Below are 20,645 nucleotides of genomic sequence, written 5' to 3'. Positions count from 1 at the left end.
CAATGGTGGCAGTGGGTGTACATGATGACATTATTGTACATTCAATCCATTTAGAGTAAGCGTCCACTGCTACTAGGAACATCTTTTCTAGAAAGGGGCCAGCAAAATCTACGTGGACCCTTGACCACAGTTTGAAGGGCCATGGCCACAGACTCAGTGGGGCCTCCCTTGGTGCATTGCTCAACTGTGAGCAAGTGTTGCATTGGTGTACGCATGACTCCAATTCCAAGTCAATGCCAGGCCACCAAACGTGCGACCTGGCGATAGCCTTCATCATGACTATGCCTGGGTGGGTACTGTGAAGGTAGCATATAAACATTTCCCTGCCTTTTTTTGGCAAAATTACACGATTCCCCCATAGGAGGCAGTCCGAATGGATGGACATTTCGTCCTTGAGTCGGTGGAATGGCTTAATTTCGTCTTGCATTTCCCCTGGGACTGCCGACCAGCTCCTATTGAGGACACAGCTTTTTACTAGTGATAGCACCGGGTCCTGGCTAGTCCAGATCCTGATCTGGCGAGCTGTGACGGGTGACCCCTCGCTCTCAAAAGCATCCATTACAAGGAGCAAGTCTGTGGGTTGCGCCATTTTCACCCCGGTGGTGGGCAATGGTAGCCAACTGAGGGCATCCGCACAGTTCTCCGTGCCTAGTCTATGGCGGATTACATAATCATACGCAGATAACGTTAGTGCCCATCTTTGAATGTGGGACAAAGCATTGGTGCTAATACCTTTGCTTTCTGAGAACAACGAAATGAGCGGCTTGTGGTCGGTTTCGAGCTCGAACCGGAGCCCAAATAGGTATTGGTGCATTTTCTTAACCCCGTATACGCATGCTAATGTTTCTTTCTCAACCATACTGTAGGCTCTTTCAGCCTTAGATAAGCTTCTGGATGCATATGCAACTGGTTGCAGTTTGCCTGACCCATTGGCTTGCTGTAACACAGAACCGACCCCGTACGAAGATGCCTCACAAGCTAATACTAAACGTTTACATGGGTCATAAAATACAAGTAACTTGTTGGAACATGGCAGGTTTTTGGCCTTGTTAAAGGCTGTCTCTTGAGCTTTTCCCCAAACCCAGTCGTCACCCTTGCATAGCAATAAATGCAATGGTTCCAGCAAAGTGCTCAATTCCGGTAGAAAGTTACCAAAATAGTTGAGGAGTCCCAGGAACAAACGCAGCTCCGTCACATTCTGTGGTCTGGGTGCATTCTTGATGGCCTCCGTCTTGGAGTCCGTGGGTCTGATGCCATCCGCCGCAATCTTTCTCCCCAGAAATTCAACCTCTGGCACCAGGAAAACACACTTGGAGCGTTTTAACCTGAGTCCCACTTTGTCCAGTCGCTTGAGAACCTCTTCCAGGTTGTGCAAGTGTTCAGTGGTGTTGCGGCCAGTGATCAAGATGTCGTCTTGGAACACCACGGTGTGCGGAACCGATTTCAGCAGACTCTCCATGTTCCTCTGGAAGATGGCCGCTGCTGAACGAATCCCAAAGGGGCATCTGTGTTATATGAACAGTCCTTTGTGCATGCTGATGCACGTCAACTTTTTCGAAGGTTCAGCCAGCGTCTGTGTCATGTAATCAAAGGTTAGATCCAGATTGGTGAACGACTTTGCCCCTGCTAGCGTTGCAATCAGGTCACCTGCTTTGGGTAGTGGGTACCGATCCTGTAACGAGACTCGGTTGATCGTTACCTTGTAGTCCCCGCAGATTCTGACCGCCCCATCGCTCTTCAACACCCGAACAATTGGACTGGCCCACTTTTTGAACTCGACTGGCAATATGATCCCCTCTCGTTGAAGTCTGTCCAACTCGATCTCGACTTTCTCTCATCATGTATGGAACCGCTCGGGCCTTGTGATCAATGGGTCATGCATCAGGGACTAGATGGATTTGCACTTTAGCGCCTGTGAAGTTGCCGATGCCTGGCTCGAATAATGACAGGAATTTGTTTAGCACTTGGGCGCACGAGGCGTCATCCTCCAAAGACAGTGCTTTGATGGCGTCCAAGTTCCATCGGATCTTTCCTAGCCAGCTTCTGCCGAACAGCGTTGGGCCATTGCCTGGTACAATCCATAGTGGTAAATCATGCACAGTTCCATCATACGATACCTTCACTGCTGCACTGCCAATGACTGGTATGAGCTCTTTGGTGTAAGTGCTCAGCTTGGTGTGGATCGGACTTAGTTTTGGCCTTTGTGCCTTGTTGCTCCACAGTTTCTCAAAAGCCTCCTGGCTCATAATTGACTGGCTCGCCCCCGTGTCCAATTCCATGGAAACTGGAATGCCGTTTAATTTGACTATTAACATTATTGGAGGGCTTTTGGTGGTAAAGGTGTGTACCCCATACACTTCTTCAGCTTCGGGTTGAGTTGCCTCTCTTACTCGTTCAGCGTGATTCACGCCGGATCAGTCATCTTCTGCCGACTCTGCCACATGGTGAGTCGCAGCATGTCTGCACATTCGCTGGAGGTGCCCCATTGTTCCACAGCCCTTGCACACGTAGTGCTTGAATCGACATTGATGGGCTTAATGATTACCCCCACAGCGCCAACACGGTGCCAATGGATTCGCATTCATGCCCCACGGCGGACTCTGAGTCATCCTAAGTCTGGCCTCTGCAGGCGTGTAGGCCCTGCCATGTTCAGTTCTGCCTGCTGAAGGCGTTATTTTATGCACAGTACTTGCCGGTGAGTTCCGATGCTACAATGATATCTGTTTAGTGTTATCGTTCATGGACATAAAAGCCTGGGCTATCGTGATGGCCTTGCTCAGATCTAGGGATTTGGCAGACAGCAGTTTGCGAAGAACGACCTCATGGCTGATTCCAAGCACGAAAAAGTCCCGCAACACTTCCCCCAAAAATCCAGCAAATATGCACGGTCCTGCAAGGCGTCTTAGGTCGGCGACATAGCTCGTCACGTCCTGGCCCTCGGAGCAGTGGTGCGTATAAAAGCAATACCTGGCCATCAAGGTGCTCTCCTTCGGCTTGAGGTGTTCCCGAACCAGCATGCACAGCTCTTCATATGTCTTGTCCGTTGGTTTCATTGGTGCTAGCAGATTTTTGATGAGGCCATATATCGTGGACCCGCAAACGGTGAGGAGAATCGCCCTGCGCTTGATCGCGGTTTCTGCCTTTTCCAGCTCGTTGGCCACGAAGTATTGGTCAAGACACTCTATGAAGGCTTCCCAATCATCACCCTCAACAAATCTCTCAAGAATACCAACGACAGCCATAACTGCGTGAAAGTTCGAGATCTGTTACTTGTCGCCAATTGTTACATTTAGGATAACTCCACAAGACTGTATATCTTAAGTTCAAACTGTTGTGACCTTGGTCTCTTTATTGTAACTCCAGAGTGAGGAGGCAGCATGGTAGACTGCCTTTTGTACCTGCTTGCCCAGGGTGTGCAGGTGACCCTTGGGTCTCCCACAGGTGCGCCCCCTGGTGGCAAGTCTTACAAATTGGTAATGTTTACATACATAACAGTTACATATCTGGGAGAATCAAGTTTTGATGGAATATGATTGGGCAGAAAGTTTTGACATAACACAATTGGTGAACAAGCAAAGTGTAAAATAACCAATTAGAAAAGAGGAAAACACAAAGACTAAAATACTTGATGAATGAGAAAGAATAAAATTGACCAATGGCTTGATAGTCATGCCAGACACAAGAACTGTTATAAAGATTAGGGTATCTAGTTGGTTCTGTTACCGAAAAAGAGCACAATTAGTGAACACACAATGTGAAAATAGTGGTTTGTGTCGGCTTTGATGCAGATAATTCTAGGTCATGCAGACTGTGGGATGTCACATTGTTGGGAGTCAGACAGAATCACTGTGAAAACTCCAGCCTGGAGGCTAGCCAAGCCACTATCACACTGATTGGTGCAGCTCCTCGGAATATCATTGTTGCTGGGCAGTGAGCTACAGGCCGGTTAGTCGATTGAAACTATTTTGATTGCATTGCCTTAGAGTCAAAGTGCAAGGCTATGCTTATTTCAGTGATACTCACCCATCCTCCCTTATCTCTAATGTTCGGACACACTTTTCTCTCCACATACTGTCCCACTCTGAATTCCAGCTCCTCGAGCACTGACTCCATGCCATTCTTCTGGCAGTATGCAGCCAGCTGCCCTGTCAGGACATAAATGGAAAGGATCCCACTCCAGGTCAGCTCCTTCTTCTGCCAGGGTTTCTCTGGTTGGAAATGTTCATCCAGGATCTTGAGTAAATAGTCACAGGCATTGTCGGGACAAACTTCCCGGAATACCCGGGGCCATCGCTTGAAGAAGATGGGGTATTTCTCCAGAAGGTCATCGCCTGCATGTCTCAGGGCTGCTGCAGCCGTGCTGGGAGCTGGTTTGGATGTCCTACCAGTCACGTACCTGATGTAATCCTGCGCCATTACATAGGCCTCCTTCACCACATGATCATCGCTCCGTTCCGTCGTCATTTGAAGCAGCCGCGGTCCGCGAAATGTGTTTAGTTATTGAGTTGTTCTGTGCTGTCGTGGTGGAATTAGATTCTCAAATATCAGGAGTCAGCTTATAGCATCTAAAAATAACTGGGACAGCATAAGGGTGACCAGGCTAGGAAAATATCCTGGCAAAGTATCAGTGCTTATATTCAGAAATACTGCGAGAAAAATATCATTGGTGACAGGAAATTCAAAAGAATCAAGCTACTGCACTGATTGTAGTCAAGTGTATTACTGTTACCATGAGGGTAAGGTTGAAGAAATCTGCATAGCGGTGAACTGAGCAAAATTAAAACTCCGCAACACCAATAAGAGGCCTATCTTGGATCTTTTAAACCTTACACTCCCCCTACCCCCACCACTCACCTCAGTAACCCCTTCTGGCATGTGCACGAGTGTGTATATCAAGTGAAAGGATCGGACTTGGCTGTAATACCCTCTATAGTTACATATTCTGCTGACGTTCCCTGTCTAGGCTCACCCGTGAAGAATGGCCACTCGGTTGAGGTACTGGGAGGCGCCCAGTGTCTGTGGAGCCGATCTCAGCCTGAGTCAACATCTTCAGGGTAGAACAACAACAACTTGTATTTATATAGCACCTTTAACATAGTGAAACGTCCCAAGGTGCTTCACAGGAGTATTATGTGATAAAAATTTGACACTGAGCCGCATAAGTAGAAATTAGCGCAGGGGTCAAAGAGGTAGGTTTTAAGAAGCGTTTTGAAGGAGGAAAGAGAAGTAGAAAGGCGGAGATGTTTAGGCAGGGAGTTCCAGAGCTTGGGGCCCAGGCAACAGAAGGCACAGCCACCAATGGTTGAGCGATTATAATCAGGGATGCTCAGGAAGGCAGAATTAGAGAAGCGCAGACATCTCGGGGGGGGGGGGGGGGGGGTTGTGGGGCTGGAGGAGATTACGGAGATAGGGAGGGGCGAGACCATGGAGAGATTTGAAAATAAAGATGAGAATAAGGAAAAGATAGAAAGGGAGAAAAGAAGTGTTGACACAGATGATGAAATGCCTTATGAAGTGAATGTTTTCAATTCTGTTGGAAACGTGGGCATGGCACTTGTGGAATGCAGATAGACAGGGTTAGATTGTCAGATCAATATCAGCTTCATGTATCAGGTATCAGCTTGGTCCTTCGAAGAGCAATGAGATAATTGACTATTTAATCTGATCTAGTGGTTTTGGTTGAGGGATAAATATCAACCAGGACAACTCCCCTATTCAAGTAGTGCCATGTGATCTTTTAGATCCACCTAAACAGGTAGCTAGAGCTTTGGCTTAATGTTTCATTTGAAAGACAGCATCTACAACAATGCAACATTCCCTCAGTACTGCAGTGAAGCATCAACCTAGATCATATGCTCAAGTCCCAGGAGTGGAACTCAAACCCATGAACCTCTGACGTAGAAGTGACAGTACTACCATTGAGCTAAGCTGACTCATGAAATAGACTTCCAGATAGAGTAGTGGAGGCAAATATCCTGGAATAATTTAAGAAACAATTAGATGCGGAATGGGAGACTTGTGGGATAAATTCAGATGGGCCGAATGGCATTCTTCATCACTAATTATCTTGTGAAATCTCTCTGCTGTTGCTTTGTTTGTGCATGCCTGACATAGTTCAAATTAAATTATATTTTTTTTACCACAAACAGGGCCCAGCTGCTGTGGCTGTGCAATAAAGACACTGCAAGTATAAACTAGACTCTAGAGGAGTTGCCTGTCTCCTGGGGCAGTGCTAGATTTTGTGTTTTTTCCCGGTTGAACACATTGTCACTGTAACAGAAAGGCAGAAATAACATGTCATTGGCCCAGTGAGCACCAACTGGAATTGTAGAGATCAGTTCACCCCGGGCGCTGGGGTATACGGCCAATTGCTGATGAGACAGACTTTGGACAAGCTGTTGATATAAGGACGTCTCACACATCACTGCAAATCAGTGAATCAACACAGCCCAGAGTTAGAGAAAGAATTGAGGGCAGACAGTAACCTGAACAAATACTGTACCACCGAGAATGAACACAACTGTAATGTATTTGCTTCAGGGGTTCTTTGCTTAAGAATTCATAGCAACACATTGCTATTAAGAACTAGTTGGTTTATTAGCAAAGGTTAAACAATCACACTACACATTACCAGTTCATCCACCAGGCTAACAACCACCTGCCTCATCGTGGATCCCCTGAACCCAGCTGGCTGGGGTTTTATTGAGTCTTGTGAACATCACGTGGCTGACTAAGCCACTCACAACTCAACAGCTCTACAACTATTTTGGGTAAACAGATAAAGCTGAGTACCCCCTTATTAAAGGGACACTAGAACACATTAATTAGCAATAAAACTTTAAGTAAACCTTAAATGATTAAATTAAAATTTGCTGTCGGGGGTGATGATGCACTCCAGTCCCTCCAGTGCCCACTTCTCGCGGAAGGCTGCGAACGTATTTATGGACACCACTTGCTCCATCTCCCGGAACACCCCGGTGTGAACGTAGCCGCAGAAGAGACACAGGCAATCGGGCTGAACAAGCCCCTCGACCGCTCGCTTCCTGGACCGGTTAATGGCCACCTTGGCCAGGCCCAGGACCAGTCCTACAAGGAGGCTCTCTGACTGCCCGCTCTCTTCCGCACTGGGTGCCCAAAGATCAGGAGCGTAGGACTGAAGTGCAACCAAAAATTGAGGAACAGCCACTTCAAATAATGGAAGAGGGGCTGCAACCTCACACATTGTATATATACGTGGAACATGGACTCCTCAAGACAGCAGAAATTGCAGGCGCTTTGGGAGCCAGTGAACCGACTTAAAAACTTATTGCAGGGGCCTGCCCCATGCAACACCCACCAGGCCAAGTCCCCAATAAATAAAGGGAGGACTCCCGCGTAGAGAGCCTTCCATTGGGGACCCCTGCCTCCTCGGGACCACAAGATGGTGCACCATGGCGTGTCCGGAAGGCAGACGAGGATGGAAAAATGGAGGGTGTGCAAGAGCAGCCCATACAGGAATCCCTTCCGGGGCAGCTCAAGTTGTGATACGCCAGCTCCCGTGGGAGGTTTCAGGGCTTGGCATCAACAGCTCTACAACAATTTTTGAACAAAACAAAATAAATATAAAATCAAGTGTCCCCTGATTAAGTGGGGGGGAACACTCCAAACACTTTTCAAGTGCCTTTTTTTTTAGGGCACTAAAAAACACAAATTTTACAAGTGCCCCCTGGCTAAAAGGGGGGGGGGGCACTAAAACCCGACAATAAAACAAATTAAACTTTAAATACTAATAATCAAATTTAAATTTGGTTGCCGGGGCTGGTGATGCACTCCAGTCCCTCCGGCGCCTACCTCTTGCGGAAGGCCGCGAGCATACCGGTGGACACCGCGTGCTCCATCTCCAGGGACACCCTGGCTCGGATGTAAGTGCGGAAGAGAGGCAGGCAGTCGGGCTGAACGACCCCCTCAACCGCCCGCTGCCTGGACCGGCTGATGGCCTCCTTGGCCGTGCCCAGGAGCAGTCCTACAAGGTGTCCCTTGGACCTACCCATTCCCCTCCGCACAGGGTACCCAAAGATCAGGAGTATGGGACTGAAGTGCAACCAGAATTTGAGGAGCAGCCCCTTTAAATAATGGAATAGGGGCTGCAACCTCGCACATTCCATAAAAACATGGAACACAGACTCCTCCAGACCGCAGAAATTGCAGGCGGCCTGGGAGCCCGTGAACTAACTTAAAAAATTATTGCAGGGGACTGCCCCATGCAACACCCTCCAGTCCAAGTCCCCAATAAAGAAAGGGAGGACTCCCGCATAGAGAGCCTTCCATTGGGGACCCTTGTCTCCTCCGGACCGCAAGATGGTGTGCCATGGCGTGTCTGGAAGGCAGACGAGGATGGAAAAATGGAGGATGTCCAAGAGCAGCCCATACAGGAATCCCCTCCGGGGCAACTCAAGTTGTGAGGCGCCGGCTCCCATGGAAGGTTTCAGTGCTTGGTATCAACAGCTCTACAAACCTGTGAGCATACTCACAGGTGTATACAGTCCAACAACCAAGCAGACAGACTCAGGGCAGACACTTCTGAGGGTGGGCACCACTGAGAGCAGGCAGCACCTAACAGATAGCACCGAGGTCAGAAACAGACAAGAATAGATACCACGAGTGAGCACAATCAAGCAGATGGGGCCAGGGGCTATTGCTACTGAGAATGACACCATTGAGAGGCACAAGATTGGAACAGACATGAACAAAAGGACAGACCATTGGGCGGACATCACTGAGACAGCCAGTTTCAAACCAGCCATTCTGCTGAGTATGAAGAAAGTAGGTGAGGATATTTCCGTCGAATGTTCCTGATCAGCACCTGTTACTGTGTAGAATTCTGTCTGAGACAAGGGTATGATTACCCACTGCAGCCAGCAGTGTAGTGCTGAAGGAAAATAATAATACTGCGACGACCTTAAGGATCTGTTTGTATCAGATCAAAAGTGTTGCCATTTTTAATCAGAATGTACAGCTAGGCCAGTACTGTGACAAATTAAAAATGTCCCTGTAACTGCTTTCTGGGAGAGATTTTGTGAAGGAAAGGATGTACAACATGAGGCAAAAGCGAGGGGTTGGTCTACAGGGATCTGATGAAAGGTCATCAACCTGAAACGTTAACTCTATTTCTCTCTCCACAGATGCTGCCTGACCTGAAGTGATTCTTACAAATGTAATAGTTACATTAAGCAGCTGATTATATATTTAACTTTTCCAAATTACCCAGTACACAAACCGTCACTCTTCTGTTGGCATGGGATTGGGCCACTCAGATTCCAGTTCCTAGGCTACAGCATAAAACAACTCTAAATTCAAAACTAAATTGGAAATCTCACTTAGAGAGAAGGAAAGACTTGCATTTATATTATAAGCAGTCCCTCGAAACAAGGATGACTTGCTTCCACGCCAAAAAAGGATAAGTTCACAGGTGTTCCAATGAAGGACCTAAAATTCCAGGTCCTAAGCTACATCCTGAAGGGTGGAAGATGCCTGTGCATGGATTTTTTTTAACATGTGGTGGCTGTTGCACACTAGCCATCATACGGGCTTGATATAGCTAGGTCTTGGTCCAGTGGCAAAGATTACCCAAGACGACTGGAGACCAGTTCTGCTGCACGGACCTAGTGCGCACACATATCGCAGTTTGGGCTGGCTCGTGCTGCCCCTGGGCCCCTGGCCTTGAACTCACGCCTCTCCTAGGCCCCAATCACATCCCTCCACAATCTCTCGCCACTCCTTCGCCCCGACCTCACCGCTCCTGCTGTATCTGCCCATGCTCCAATCACTGACCTAGACCTTGATGACATCACTCTTCGCTGCCGTCGCAGCTCGTGCTACTCCCTGAAGTGGTATGCCTCCACACTGCTCCCAGGGCCTCCGCTCACCGCTCCTTTTATGGCTCCGACTTTATATAGCGCCTTTCACGACCACAGGACATCCCAAAGTACTTTACAGCCAATTAAGTACTTTTGAAGTGTAATCACTGTTATAATGTAGGAAAATGTGGAAGCCAATTTGCAGACAGCAATGTGTCATGAACAACAATGAGATAAATGACCAAATCATCTGGTATTGGTGTTGGTGGAGGGATAAATGTTGGTCAGGACACCAGGTGAACTCCCCAGCTCTTCTTCAAATAGTGCCCTGGGATCTTTTACATCCACCTTAGAGGGCGAATTGGGCCTCGGTTTAATGTCTCATCCAAAAGACAGTACAGCATTCCCTCAGTACTGCAATGGTATCAGCAAGATTATGTCCTCAGGTCTCTGGAGTGAGGCTTGAACCCATGATCTGCTGACTCAGAGTTAAGAGTGCTACCACTGAACTAAGGCTGATATACTTCAGGTAGAGAGCCCAAAGGGAAGCTGGTGTGGGAAATGGGACAATGTCACACTGATGCTGTCTTCTAAGCTTGGGGTGTGAGATACATTGTTGAGGCAGTGTAGAATGATCTTCACTCTGTATCTAATCTTGTGTTTACCTGACCTGGGAGCACTTGATGGGGCAGTGCAGAAGCAGCTGCAGTTCTGTATGTAATCTGTGCTTTAGCTGACATTGTAGTGTTTAATGGGGCAATGTAGAGGGAGCTTTACATTGCATATAGCACTTGCTGCACCCGACTTCGGAGTGTCTAATGGGTAGCTGGATGTCTGAAATGGAATGTGTTTTATTTCCCTGGATTAACACCCCCAATTTAATGGGAAAAAAGTTCACAAAACAAAATGGATGAAAAATCTTTTCCTGTCTGGTACAGTACTTTAGATCCCAGTTTGGTGCTTTGCGCTTTAGGAGTCTGGACTCTGCGGAAACTCTTTGAAGACTTTGCCTCAACAGGAAAGCCTCCCTTAAAACAAAGAGCTGACCAGGGCTTCCAGTACTCAAAGGATGAAGTGAATTGCGCTTCCACACCCCAGCAGGTAATTAATTAAAAGGAAATGGGATTCTAAAGCGTGGTGGGAGGTTATTTTCTGTTCAAATTGTTCATTTCAGATATTTCTTCCCCTTTAAGTAAAATTAACCATACAGGTTCGAGCTGAGACAGGAATAATTCTCAGCTAATAACCAAATAAATGCTTCAGTCGAAGGAGTTTAATGCAAAACTGAACAGCAGAACAGGCTATTTCTTGTCAGTGACACGTCATCTGCCAAGCAACTTCCAACAAAATCAAGCTTATCTCAGAATCATCATATAATGAATGCATTTATGACTGGATGGATAAGGAGCCTGTGCGGAGTGGGCAGGCTAGGCAGCAGCTTCCTGTTTGCTGTACTAATGCCCCAGGAATTCATTTTCCTTTTATGGTAAAGTGAAGCAGAGGGAGGCGGACAGACTATCCCTAAATGAGGGAGTGAGACAATTCGAAGCAGCCCAGGCTCCCACTGCGGTTGAGTCTCCAGACTCTGAAGGAGGTATGCTTGTGGAACAAACTTGCAGGGCTGTGGACAGATTCACCCTCATACAGTAAAACTACTGCTTTGGTAAGTGCTCCTGAGAACTGTGAATGGAATGGGTTTCTAGGTCTCAACCTGTAGCCTGTAGGGTACCTTAGTTGTATACTGGGTTACTTTCAGACAGACTTGGGCATCTGTATAGTACTGTAGGCAGCACCAAATAAACATGTGTGTTTTACTTTTGTTCCTGTAATGTTCTCCCCTCCTTTCCTAAATGTGCTGACACTTGCTGGGGTATAGATTCACAGGCCCCGGCCACCCTCTGGTACCTCACTCATATGGTTATTCTTCATGTATGAGCCCAAACAGTGAGTGTCGCTAGGCTCTTTGACCACACCCCTCCTCAGCTGATAGCCACACACATGTATGTTGCAGCAGAAGTCACTGGACAGTGATCAAAAGCAGGAATACTGGCTGATTTATTTTCCCTACCTACCTCTGGGACACCAGCCCAATATCAGCCTCCCATTACCACTCCAGCTGTGATCAGCTAACACAGCGCAAACCTGGATTCAAGCCTGGGACCTACCTGATCTTTATGACTCAGTGCTATACTGGACGGGGCATTATACCGAGCGATTTAGTAGATGTTTGATGTCTGTGGTTACCTTACATCGTAACAGTTTCAGGAAGGTCCATATAGACCACATATCCGCCATAATCCCTTGGTCCATTTCTACTGACCCTGAATCCCATAAGGTCTGAAATGCTGGATATGTGTCCATGGGTTTATATCCTGTATCAATGGCTGCAATTACCATTACAATCATGGAATAATAATTACAGCACGGAAGAATGCCATTCAGTCCATCGAGCCCGTGCCAGCTCTCTGCAAGAGCACCTCACCTAGTCCCACTCCCCCGCCCTTTCCCCGTAGCTCTGCAATTTTTTTTCCTTCATGTACTTATCCAATTCCCTTTTGAAAGCCGTGATTGAGTCTGAGGCAGTGCATTCCAGGTCCTAACCACTTGCTGCGTAAAAAGTATTTTCTTATGTCGCCTTTGGTTCTTTTGCCAATCACCTTAAATCTGTGTCCTCTGGTTCTTGACCCTTCTGCCAATGGGAACAGTTTCTCTCTATCTACTCTGTCCAGACCCCTCATGATCTTGAATACCTCAATCAACTCTCCTCTCACTTTTCTCTGCTCTAAGGAGAACAACCCCAGCTGCTCTAGTCTATCCACGTAACTGAAGTTCCTCATCCCTGGAATCATTTTTGTAAATCTTTCTGCACCCTCTCTAAGGCCTTCACATCCTTCCTAAAGTGCAGTGCTCAGAATTGGATACTTTGGCCTTGAAATCCCGGTCCTCTGCTTCCCGCGGGCGCTTGCCAGAAAGTAGCTAAAATGATCCGCACCTACTTTGTCCTGCTGCGCCCACCAGCGATCCTGGTCCTGAGGCCTACTCTTCTTGCGCAATGGATCGCGTTCACACTGGGACGTCCATAGGAGTCACATGGGCCTGGAGACCCAATCACAGTAAAGTATTTTCTCATTCATAGTAATAGGAGTTTTGTAAGTCCGAAACTCCTATTACTATGAATGAGAAACACTGCATTAAACATTTTTAAAACACCTTACATAAATACATTATAGAAATTAAAGTTGATAGAAATGTTTTTGAAAAAAACTGGCCGATTTTTTAAAAAAGTTTAAATTATGGTTTAAAATAAACTTACCTTATTGGGCAGGGTTTTTAACATTAAATTGTGTTTTTTAAATTTTATTTTTATGTTTCTGTATGTTTTAAAACTCTTACACTGGTAAAAGTAGGCTATGCGCCTGCTTTTACCAGGCACAAGAGTTTGAGGGCCATTCACAGGGCAAGAGATGGGCAAATAGCACATGTTGCATGCCATCTGTCAAGCCAGAAACTTGACAGATCGGAGAAGCCGGCTTTCAGTACGGACCTAGGGAGGCCGGGATTTCAAGGCCAATACTCCAGTTGAGACTGAACCAGTGTTTTGATCAACAAACTGAGCAAATCTTGTAGAGAGAACAGGATAGTCCGGGTACTCGTATGGTGTTTGATTATAGCACTACAGTGCAGTGCTGAGGGAGTGCTGCATTGTCAGATAAGACGTTAAACCAAGGCCCTGCCTGCTCTCTCAGGTGGACGTAAAAGATCCCATGTCACAATTTCGAAGGAAAGCAGGGGAGTTATTCCCCAGTGTCTTGGCCAATATTTATCCCTCAGTCAACATCACTGAAAAACACATTATCTGGTCATTATCACATTGCTGTTTGTGGGAGCTTGCTGTGTGCAAATTGGCTGCTGCATTTCCTACATTACAACCAGTGACTACACTTCAAAAATACTTCATTGGCTGTAAAGTGCTTTGGGACACCTGGTGGTCATGAAAGGCATTATATAATTGCAAGTCTTTCTTTCTTTCCCCTACAATGTGACACTGTTAAACCCTTAAACCAAAATATCTCTCAACAAGTGCCACAAAAGCCTGGTGCAGTTTACGGTTCTGCGGGAATCTGGTTTACATTCACTTTGATTATGCTAGTTGAGTCTTGCTAAATTTGAAAGTTTCCTTGACACAGTTCATTAATAAGTAACAGTTGAGTATAAAAGGACACACCCTCCCCAGCGGCCTCGTTATCTTCAGCTCCTACATTCAGCAACTTCCGCTAAAACACTTCTACTGATTTGGATTTATCATTCAATAAAAACATAAATGACACAATGAGGGGAAGGCTAGATCTGGTCACTCTGTGTACAGGCATAGTACATGCGTTCACAAGGATTTCCTCTGGTTGGTATTTGCTGCAAAATCGTAAACGCAAATGCACCACCATTAGGTCAATTACAGGCAGTCACTGTGTTTAAAGGTCCCTCTTTGAACTCCTGAGTGGAATTATTGTTTGCAATTCGCGCCAAGGTGTGTCGTTCTTTTTCTTTCTGCAGTTGCCAAGGAGACAAGTTATTTCACTTGTTATATCAGTACAGTTTATCAAAGATCAAAGATTGGTAACTCACTCTCAGTCTTCTGCTGACAACACTGTGAAATTAGCCACCAGAAGGTGTGCAAGTGTGACCTGGGGAGAAGCGGCCTCTTATTGGCCCTCCCCCACAGGCAGGGTCTAGCCCTTCTCAGGACCTCCTGACAGCTGCCTGGCTGAGATTGGGAATTGGGTGAATTGGGTGAATTGGGGAAACAATCCTGCACTCCTCTATTCTGGGGCATGGCACAGTGATCATTCAACACACAATGCACTATCACAGGAACTTGTTCTAAAAAAAATATCTGGGCTTGTCCTGAGCTCCTCTCTGGACTCTTGTGTTCCAGTGGCACCCAGTCGCAGCTGACATTTATCTTTAACATCTCTACGATACCTAGCACACTGCAGAAAGATGGATGCACTCTGGGCCAAGCTGCCACTGATGTGTTTTTTGTGCTATTTGTGTTTTTAGATATTATATATGAAGGATGTCTCAGATAAAGAAGGTCTCCTCAGTTTACATTCGGCTCGCTACTCCCGGGACAATCAACACCCCAAAGTCCTCAAGGGAGGACAGTCGTGTGCATCAAAAACTAGTGCCATCAGCACCCAAGTCTGGGAGCTACCCAAACAGATATGGAAACAGGGGGACGAAGGGAACGGTAGGAACTATCCCATCGGCCTTCAGTTCTGCTGATGAAGGTAAGGAGAGCACTGTCTGTCTGTTTCAGTTCCTGTCAGCTTCTCAACAGCGACAGATTCAAATGCTGTAAGTTACTGCAAGGCTCTCTAGGCGCGCAGCTGGGAACAGTGTTGCCATGACAACTGTCCTTATTGGAATTGCTGGGATGCAGTGCAGTGGAGCTGCAGGGGAAAATAAACACAAAAGAGGCAGTACATTGAATAGATTTGATTGTAAGGCTGCTCCGATGACCTAGAGGAGAAATGCAGACAAGGAAAGTCCCAGTTCAATCCCTTGTCAATGTTGAATTAGCTGACCTCAGCCAAGTGGTGGGAGTGCTACATCACCCTCAGTGCCCCTGCGTTATGCACAGGAAAAGTCAACCTCCCCTGATCATTATCCAGTGACTCCTGCTGTATCATGCATCTATGTGGGATATCAGGTGAAGTCAGGAGCGGGCGAGACTATGATAGCTTCATGATCATATATCCCGCCATCGCTCACTGTCAGCTCACATGAAGAATTGGCACTTTGGTGAAGAATCAGAGGGTGAGCCAGCGGGGGTACCCTAACAAACCTCCAGCAGAGGAGGGGAGAACATTGGAAAAAACCAAACCAGTTCTTTTTCAAACAGTTCAAAACTGTGTTTACTGAGTGAGGACAAATATCAAACTTAAAATCTCAGAAATTACTTCAAAACAATTTTTGACATTTTTAAATTTCTTTCACTTTTTTCACAACCAAACACATATGTTCTGTCAAATCAGGTCACTGGCTGTGAAACATTATTTTTTATCACCAGGCCGTGTGTGTGGACACTGCTTATACAGCAGTAGAGAGGGAGACATATTGTGTCACAGCAGCTTGAGATGGAGGTGTCCTGGAACTGTGCAACGTGGCCCATCACAACGCTTATGTGCTTTTCTTTGCAGATTTCCCCCCACCTCCTCCTCCCGCTCCAGCGAACGGAAGAGATGCTTTTCACCCCAGCGAGATGCCACTTCCTCCTCCACCACTTCTGCATCCCTATGAGAGACCAGTCCCATCCTCAATTGATTCCAAACTAACCAGGCTGCAGAGACCATATGTTGGAGGGGCCCCAAAACAGCAGGTAGGCAGTGCAAGGACACTTCATTTTTTATTTTTCATCCCCCCTATCTTGAAAGTGTTGACTCTCAATGGGATATGGATCCTTGGAAGCCTACAAGCCTTTGATGTGTGAACCCATATAGTGAGCGGGAATGTTTAACTGTAGGGCCACGCACAACCTTGATTTCCAATCTTCAGAAGATGAGAGGAAAACTTTAAAAAAAACATATTCAAATAAATTATTTGACTTGTACTGTTTTTTGATGCATTCCTTTCTTTGTACCAGGAATTCTCTGCACCCTCTGAATCCGAGAGACATTGTATTCCATCTGTGGGATTCAAACTGGAAGATTCCCTGGCCCAAACAGAGAACAAGAAGCCGAATGGGTTACCAGATTCGGGGTCAGGTAGGTGGCTGTTACTGAATATAGTAATGAGTGCATTCACCCGCTCCCTGGTTCTAGGGTATTACTGGGAGTAATACCCTAGTGCGGACACCCCACTGACTTACATGTTACCTCTGTTGTATTATTTGTCACCTAATGTCACACGTTTTATTTGAATAATCAGCAAGCTTTCCGTCAACCCCTCAAAATCAATTACTAATTGGGTGCTTGGATTAGGTAAAAATTGTGATGAAAGTTCTGGGAAATGCGGAGAAAAAGGCATCTCGAAGCACCACTGCAGTGAATTTGTAAATATCACTTTGCATGGGAGGACTAGACGATGCAGTGGGTTAGACCAGCATTGTCCAATACATTACCACTAGCCAGATGTGGCAAATTTCATTACTGATTTTAAATAAAACATGAGTAATAGACACCGTTGTTGGGCATGTGATCTTAATACTCATAGTCGCACAGGTATATGCATGTGAATTTTAACCTTTTTGTGAGTTTGTTGGTAAAATGGTAACACAAAAAGCAGAGTGGGCTAGTGGTTTTTGATCGTTGAGAGTCATTTACTTCCTTGGTTATTGAACAGAGGTTGGTGTTTGTTAAATAAATATACACCTAAATTATGTTTACCTGTATTGGGTGAGTGTATGCAAGGCGTTTTCTACTAAAATTAGTGCTTTTGGCTAAAACTGTGTCGCCGTTGCCACATCTTTGGCTAGTCCTGATTTCTATTTGACAATGTTCAGTTAGAGGCTGTGCCACCTTAGCCTAATAGGATGAAAGTCTTTGATGTGCCTGTACTACATAAAATTAGCTGGAGCACTAGAGAATATACACCCACAGCATTAAACTGCCTCTACCACAGCACTCATTGGCTGGTAAATGGAAGAATGGTATATGGGAGGGTTGCTTTTTTGATGCAGAAGTAGAAGCACATTGTTGGAACAGTGTAAAGGGAGCTTTACGTTGCATTTAACTCCTGCTTTACCAGATCTGGGAGTGCTCGATATGGGCACTCGGTGCTTGAAACAGAAAATATTTCATTCCCCAACACTAACATCGCTCCTTAATGATGACAAAAAAAGCTAATTGAAACATTTGTCCTGCAGTGGATGGTTCAGTTTCTGGAGCAGGCTACCATTGATTTTTGCAGTGATTGGTTGATTTATTAAAACTATTGCAGAACAATGCAGCAACATTGCACACGTTTTTTCTTCTCAACTAAAAGCGCCGCACAGCAAGCAAGAGAAGTAGCGGCAGGGATAGTGGATGCATTGGTTGTAATTTATCAAAATTGCCTGGATTCTGCAGAGAACATAAGAAGGCCATCTAGCCCCTCGAGCCTGCTCCGCCCCTCAACAAGATCATGGCTGATCTGGCCGTGGACTCAGCTCCACTTACCTGCCCGCTCCCCATAACCCTTAATTCCCTTATTGGTTAAAAATCTATCTGTGACTTGAATACATTCAATGAGCTAGCCTCAACTGCTTCCCTGGGCAGAGAATTCCACAGATTCACAACCCTCTGGGAGAAGAAATTCCTTCTCAACTCGGTTTTAAATTGGCTCCCCCGTATTTTGAGGCTGTGCCCCCTAGTTCTAGTCTCCCCAACCAGTGGAAACAACCTCTCTGCCTCTATCTTGTCTATCCCTTTCATTATTTTAAAATGTTTCTATAAGATCACCCCTCATCCTTCTGAACTCCAACGAGTAAAGACCCAGTCTATTCAATTTATCATCATAAGGTAACCCCCTCATCTCCGGAATCAGCCTCGTGAATCGTCTCTGTACCCCCTCCAAAGCTAGTATATCCTTCCTTAAGTAAGGTGACCAAAATTGCACGCAGTACTCCAGGTGCGGCCTCACCAATACCCTGTACAGTTGCAGCAGGACCTCCCTGCTTTTATACTCCATCCCTCTTGCAATGAAGGCCAACATTCCATTCGCCTTCCTGATTACCTGCTGCACCTGCAAACTAACTTTTTAGCATTATCCCATTCTCGTCGTCGTTGGCTTACAACTTGATCAAGTTTTGGAAGCCTGGCTAGCTCAGTCGGTAAAGCATGAGACTCTTAATCTCAGGGTCGTGGGTTCGAGACCAACGTTGGGCGATTTCTTGCCAAAAAGAGTTTCATGCACAAGGACCCCCAGGTCCCTCTGCACCGCAGCATGTTGTAATTTCTCCCCATTCAAATAATATTCCCTTTTACTGTTTTTTTTCCCCCCCCAAGGTGGATGACCTCACATTTTCCGACATTGTATTCCATTTGCCAAACCTTAGCCCATTCGCTTAACCTATCTAAATCTCTTTGCAGCCTCTCTGTGTCCTCTACACAACCCGCTTTCCCACTAATCTTTGTGTCATCTGCAAATTTTGTTACACTACACTCTGTCCCCTCTTCCAGGTCATCTATGTATATTGCAAACAGTTGTGGTCCCAGCACCGATCCCTGTGGCACACCACTAACCACCGATTTCCAACACGAAAAGGACCCATTTATCCCGACTCTTTGCTTTCTGTTAGCATGGATAGAGAATTGGCTGGCTAAGACATTTCCTCTGACTCCGCGTACCTTTATCTTCTGCAGTAACCTTTTGTGTGGCAACCTTATCGAATGCCTTTTGGAAATCTAAATACACCACATCCATCGATACACCTCTATCCACCATGCCCGTTATACCCTCAAAGAATTCCAATAAATTAGTTAAACATGATTTCCCCTTCATGAATCCATGTTGCGTCTGCTTGATTGTACTATTTCTATCTAGATGTCCCGCTATTTCTTTCTTAATGATAGCTTCAAGCATTTTCCCCACTACAGATGTTAAACTAACCGGCCTATAGTTACCTGCCTTTTGTCTGCCCTCCTTTTTAAACAGAGGCGTTACATTAGCTGCTTTCCAATCCAATGGTACCTCCCCAAAGTCCAGAGAATTTTGGTAGATTATAACGAATACATCTGCTATAACTTCCGCCATCTCTTTTAATACCCTGGGATGCATTTCATCAGGACATGTCCTCGAGTCCCATTAGCCTGTCCACACTACCTCCCTAGTGTCTCAAGGTCCTCCCTTCCCACATTCCCATGACCAGCAATTTTTGGCATGATTTTTGTGCCTTCCACTGTGAAGACTGAGTTCCCAGCAGATTGGAAAACCGCAAATGTAGTGCCCCTATTTAAAAAAGGAGGCAGGCAAAAAGCAGGAAACTATAGACCAGTTAACCTAACATCTGTGATTGGGAAAATGTTGGAGTCCATTATTAAAGAAGCAGTAGCAGGACATTTGGAAAAGCATAATTCAGGTCAGGCAGAGTCAGCATAGATTTATGAAGGGGAAGTCATGTTTGACAAATTTGCTGGAATTCTTTGAGGATGTAACGAACAGGGTGGATAAAGGGGAACCAGTGGATGTGGTGTATTTGGATTTCCAGAAGGCATTTGACAAGGTGCCACATAAAAGGTTACTGCACAAGATAAAAGTTCACGGGGTTGGGGGTAATATATTAACATGGATAAAGGATTGGCTAATTAACAGAAAACAGATCGGGATAAATGGTTCATTCTCGGGTTGGCAATCAGTAACTAGTAGGGTGCCGCAGGGATCAGTGCGGGGACCCTAACTATTTACAATCTATGTTAACGACTTGGATGAAGGGACCGAGTGTAACGTAGCCAAGTTTGCTGATGATACAAAGATGGGGGGAAAAGCAATGTGTGAGGAGGACAAAAATCCTGCAAAAGGACACAAGACAGGCTAAGTAAGTGGGCAAAAATTTGGCAGATGGAATATAATGTTGGAAAGTGTGAGGTTATACACTTTGGGAGAAAAAAATTGAAGAGCAAGTTATTATTTAAATGGAGAAAAATTGCAAAGTGCTACAGTAGAGTGGGACCTGGGGGGTCCTGGTGCATGAAACACAAAAGATTAGTATGCAGGTACAGCAAGTGATCAGGAAGGCCAATGGAATCTTGGCCTTTATTGCAAAGGGGATGGAGTATAAAAGAGAGGAAGTCTTGCTGCAGTTGTACAGGTTATTGGTGAGGCCATACCTGG

At 45.9% G+C, this 20,645-nt stretch overlaps 2 protein-coding genes and 1 non-coding gene across 5 annotated transcripts in view; 2 read left to right on the top strand and 1 right to left on the bottom strand.

Annotated features, from left to right (window-relative positions):
* Positions 1-20,645, bottom strand: part of bcl2l16 (BCL2 like 16) — a 60,173-nt gene that overhangs the window by 5,017 nt on the left and 34,511 nt on the right. Inside the window, exon 1 of one of the 2 annotated variants that reach the window (XM_070860277.1) lies at positions 4,024-4,504. The exons of the other annotated variant lie outside the window; for it this stretch is intronic. Within the exon in view, the coding sequence (XP_070716378.1) occupies positions 4,024-4,464 (441 nt within the window). The 5' untranslated portion in view covers positions 4,465-4,504. Of the gene's footprint in view, positions 1-4,023; positions 4,505-20,645 lie in introns of those variants that run through there. 2 annotated transcript variants of the gene reach the window in all.
* The window catches only part of fblim1 (filamin binding LIM protein 1), a 36,192-nt gene continuing 26,941 nt past the window's right edge, over positions 11,395-20,645 (top strand). For both annotated transcript variants that reach the window (XM_070860276.1, XM_070860275.1), the window contains exons 1-4: positions 11,395-11,499; positions 14,895-15,124; positions 16,037-16,215; positions 16,480-16,600. In XM_070860276.1, coding sequence (XP_070716377.1) covers positions 14,911-15,124; positions 16,037-16,215; positions 16,480-16,600 — 514 coding nt within the window. In that variant the 5' untranslated portion in view covers positions 11,395-11,499; positions 14,895-14,910. The remainder of the gene's footprint in view (positions 11,500-14,894; positions 15,125-16,036; positions 16,216-16,479; positions 16,601-20,645) is intronic.
* trnak-cuu (transfer RNA lysine (anticodon CUU)) lies at positions 18,628-18,700 on the top strand. Its single transcript has one exon. It is a non-coding gene; the product is annotated as a tRNA-Lys (tRNA).

The sequence above is a fragment of the Pristiophorus japonicus genome, chromosome 18 (genome assembly GCF_044704955.1).
Source record: "Pristiophorus japonicus isolate sPriJap1 chromosome 18, sPriJap1.hap1, whole genome shotgun sequence".
Taxonomy (NCBI): Eukaryota; Metazoa; Chordata; class Chondrichthyes; family Pristiophoridae; genus Pristiophorus; species Pristiophorus japonicus.
This window is presented reverse-complemented; position numbering and strand designations above follow the sequence as displayed.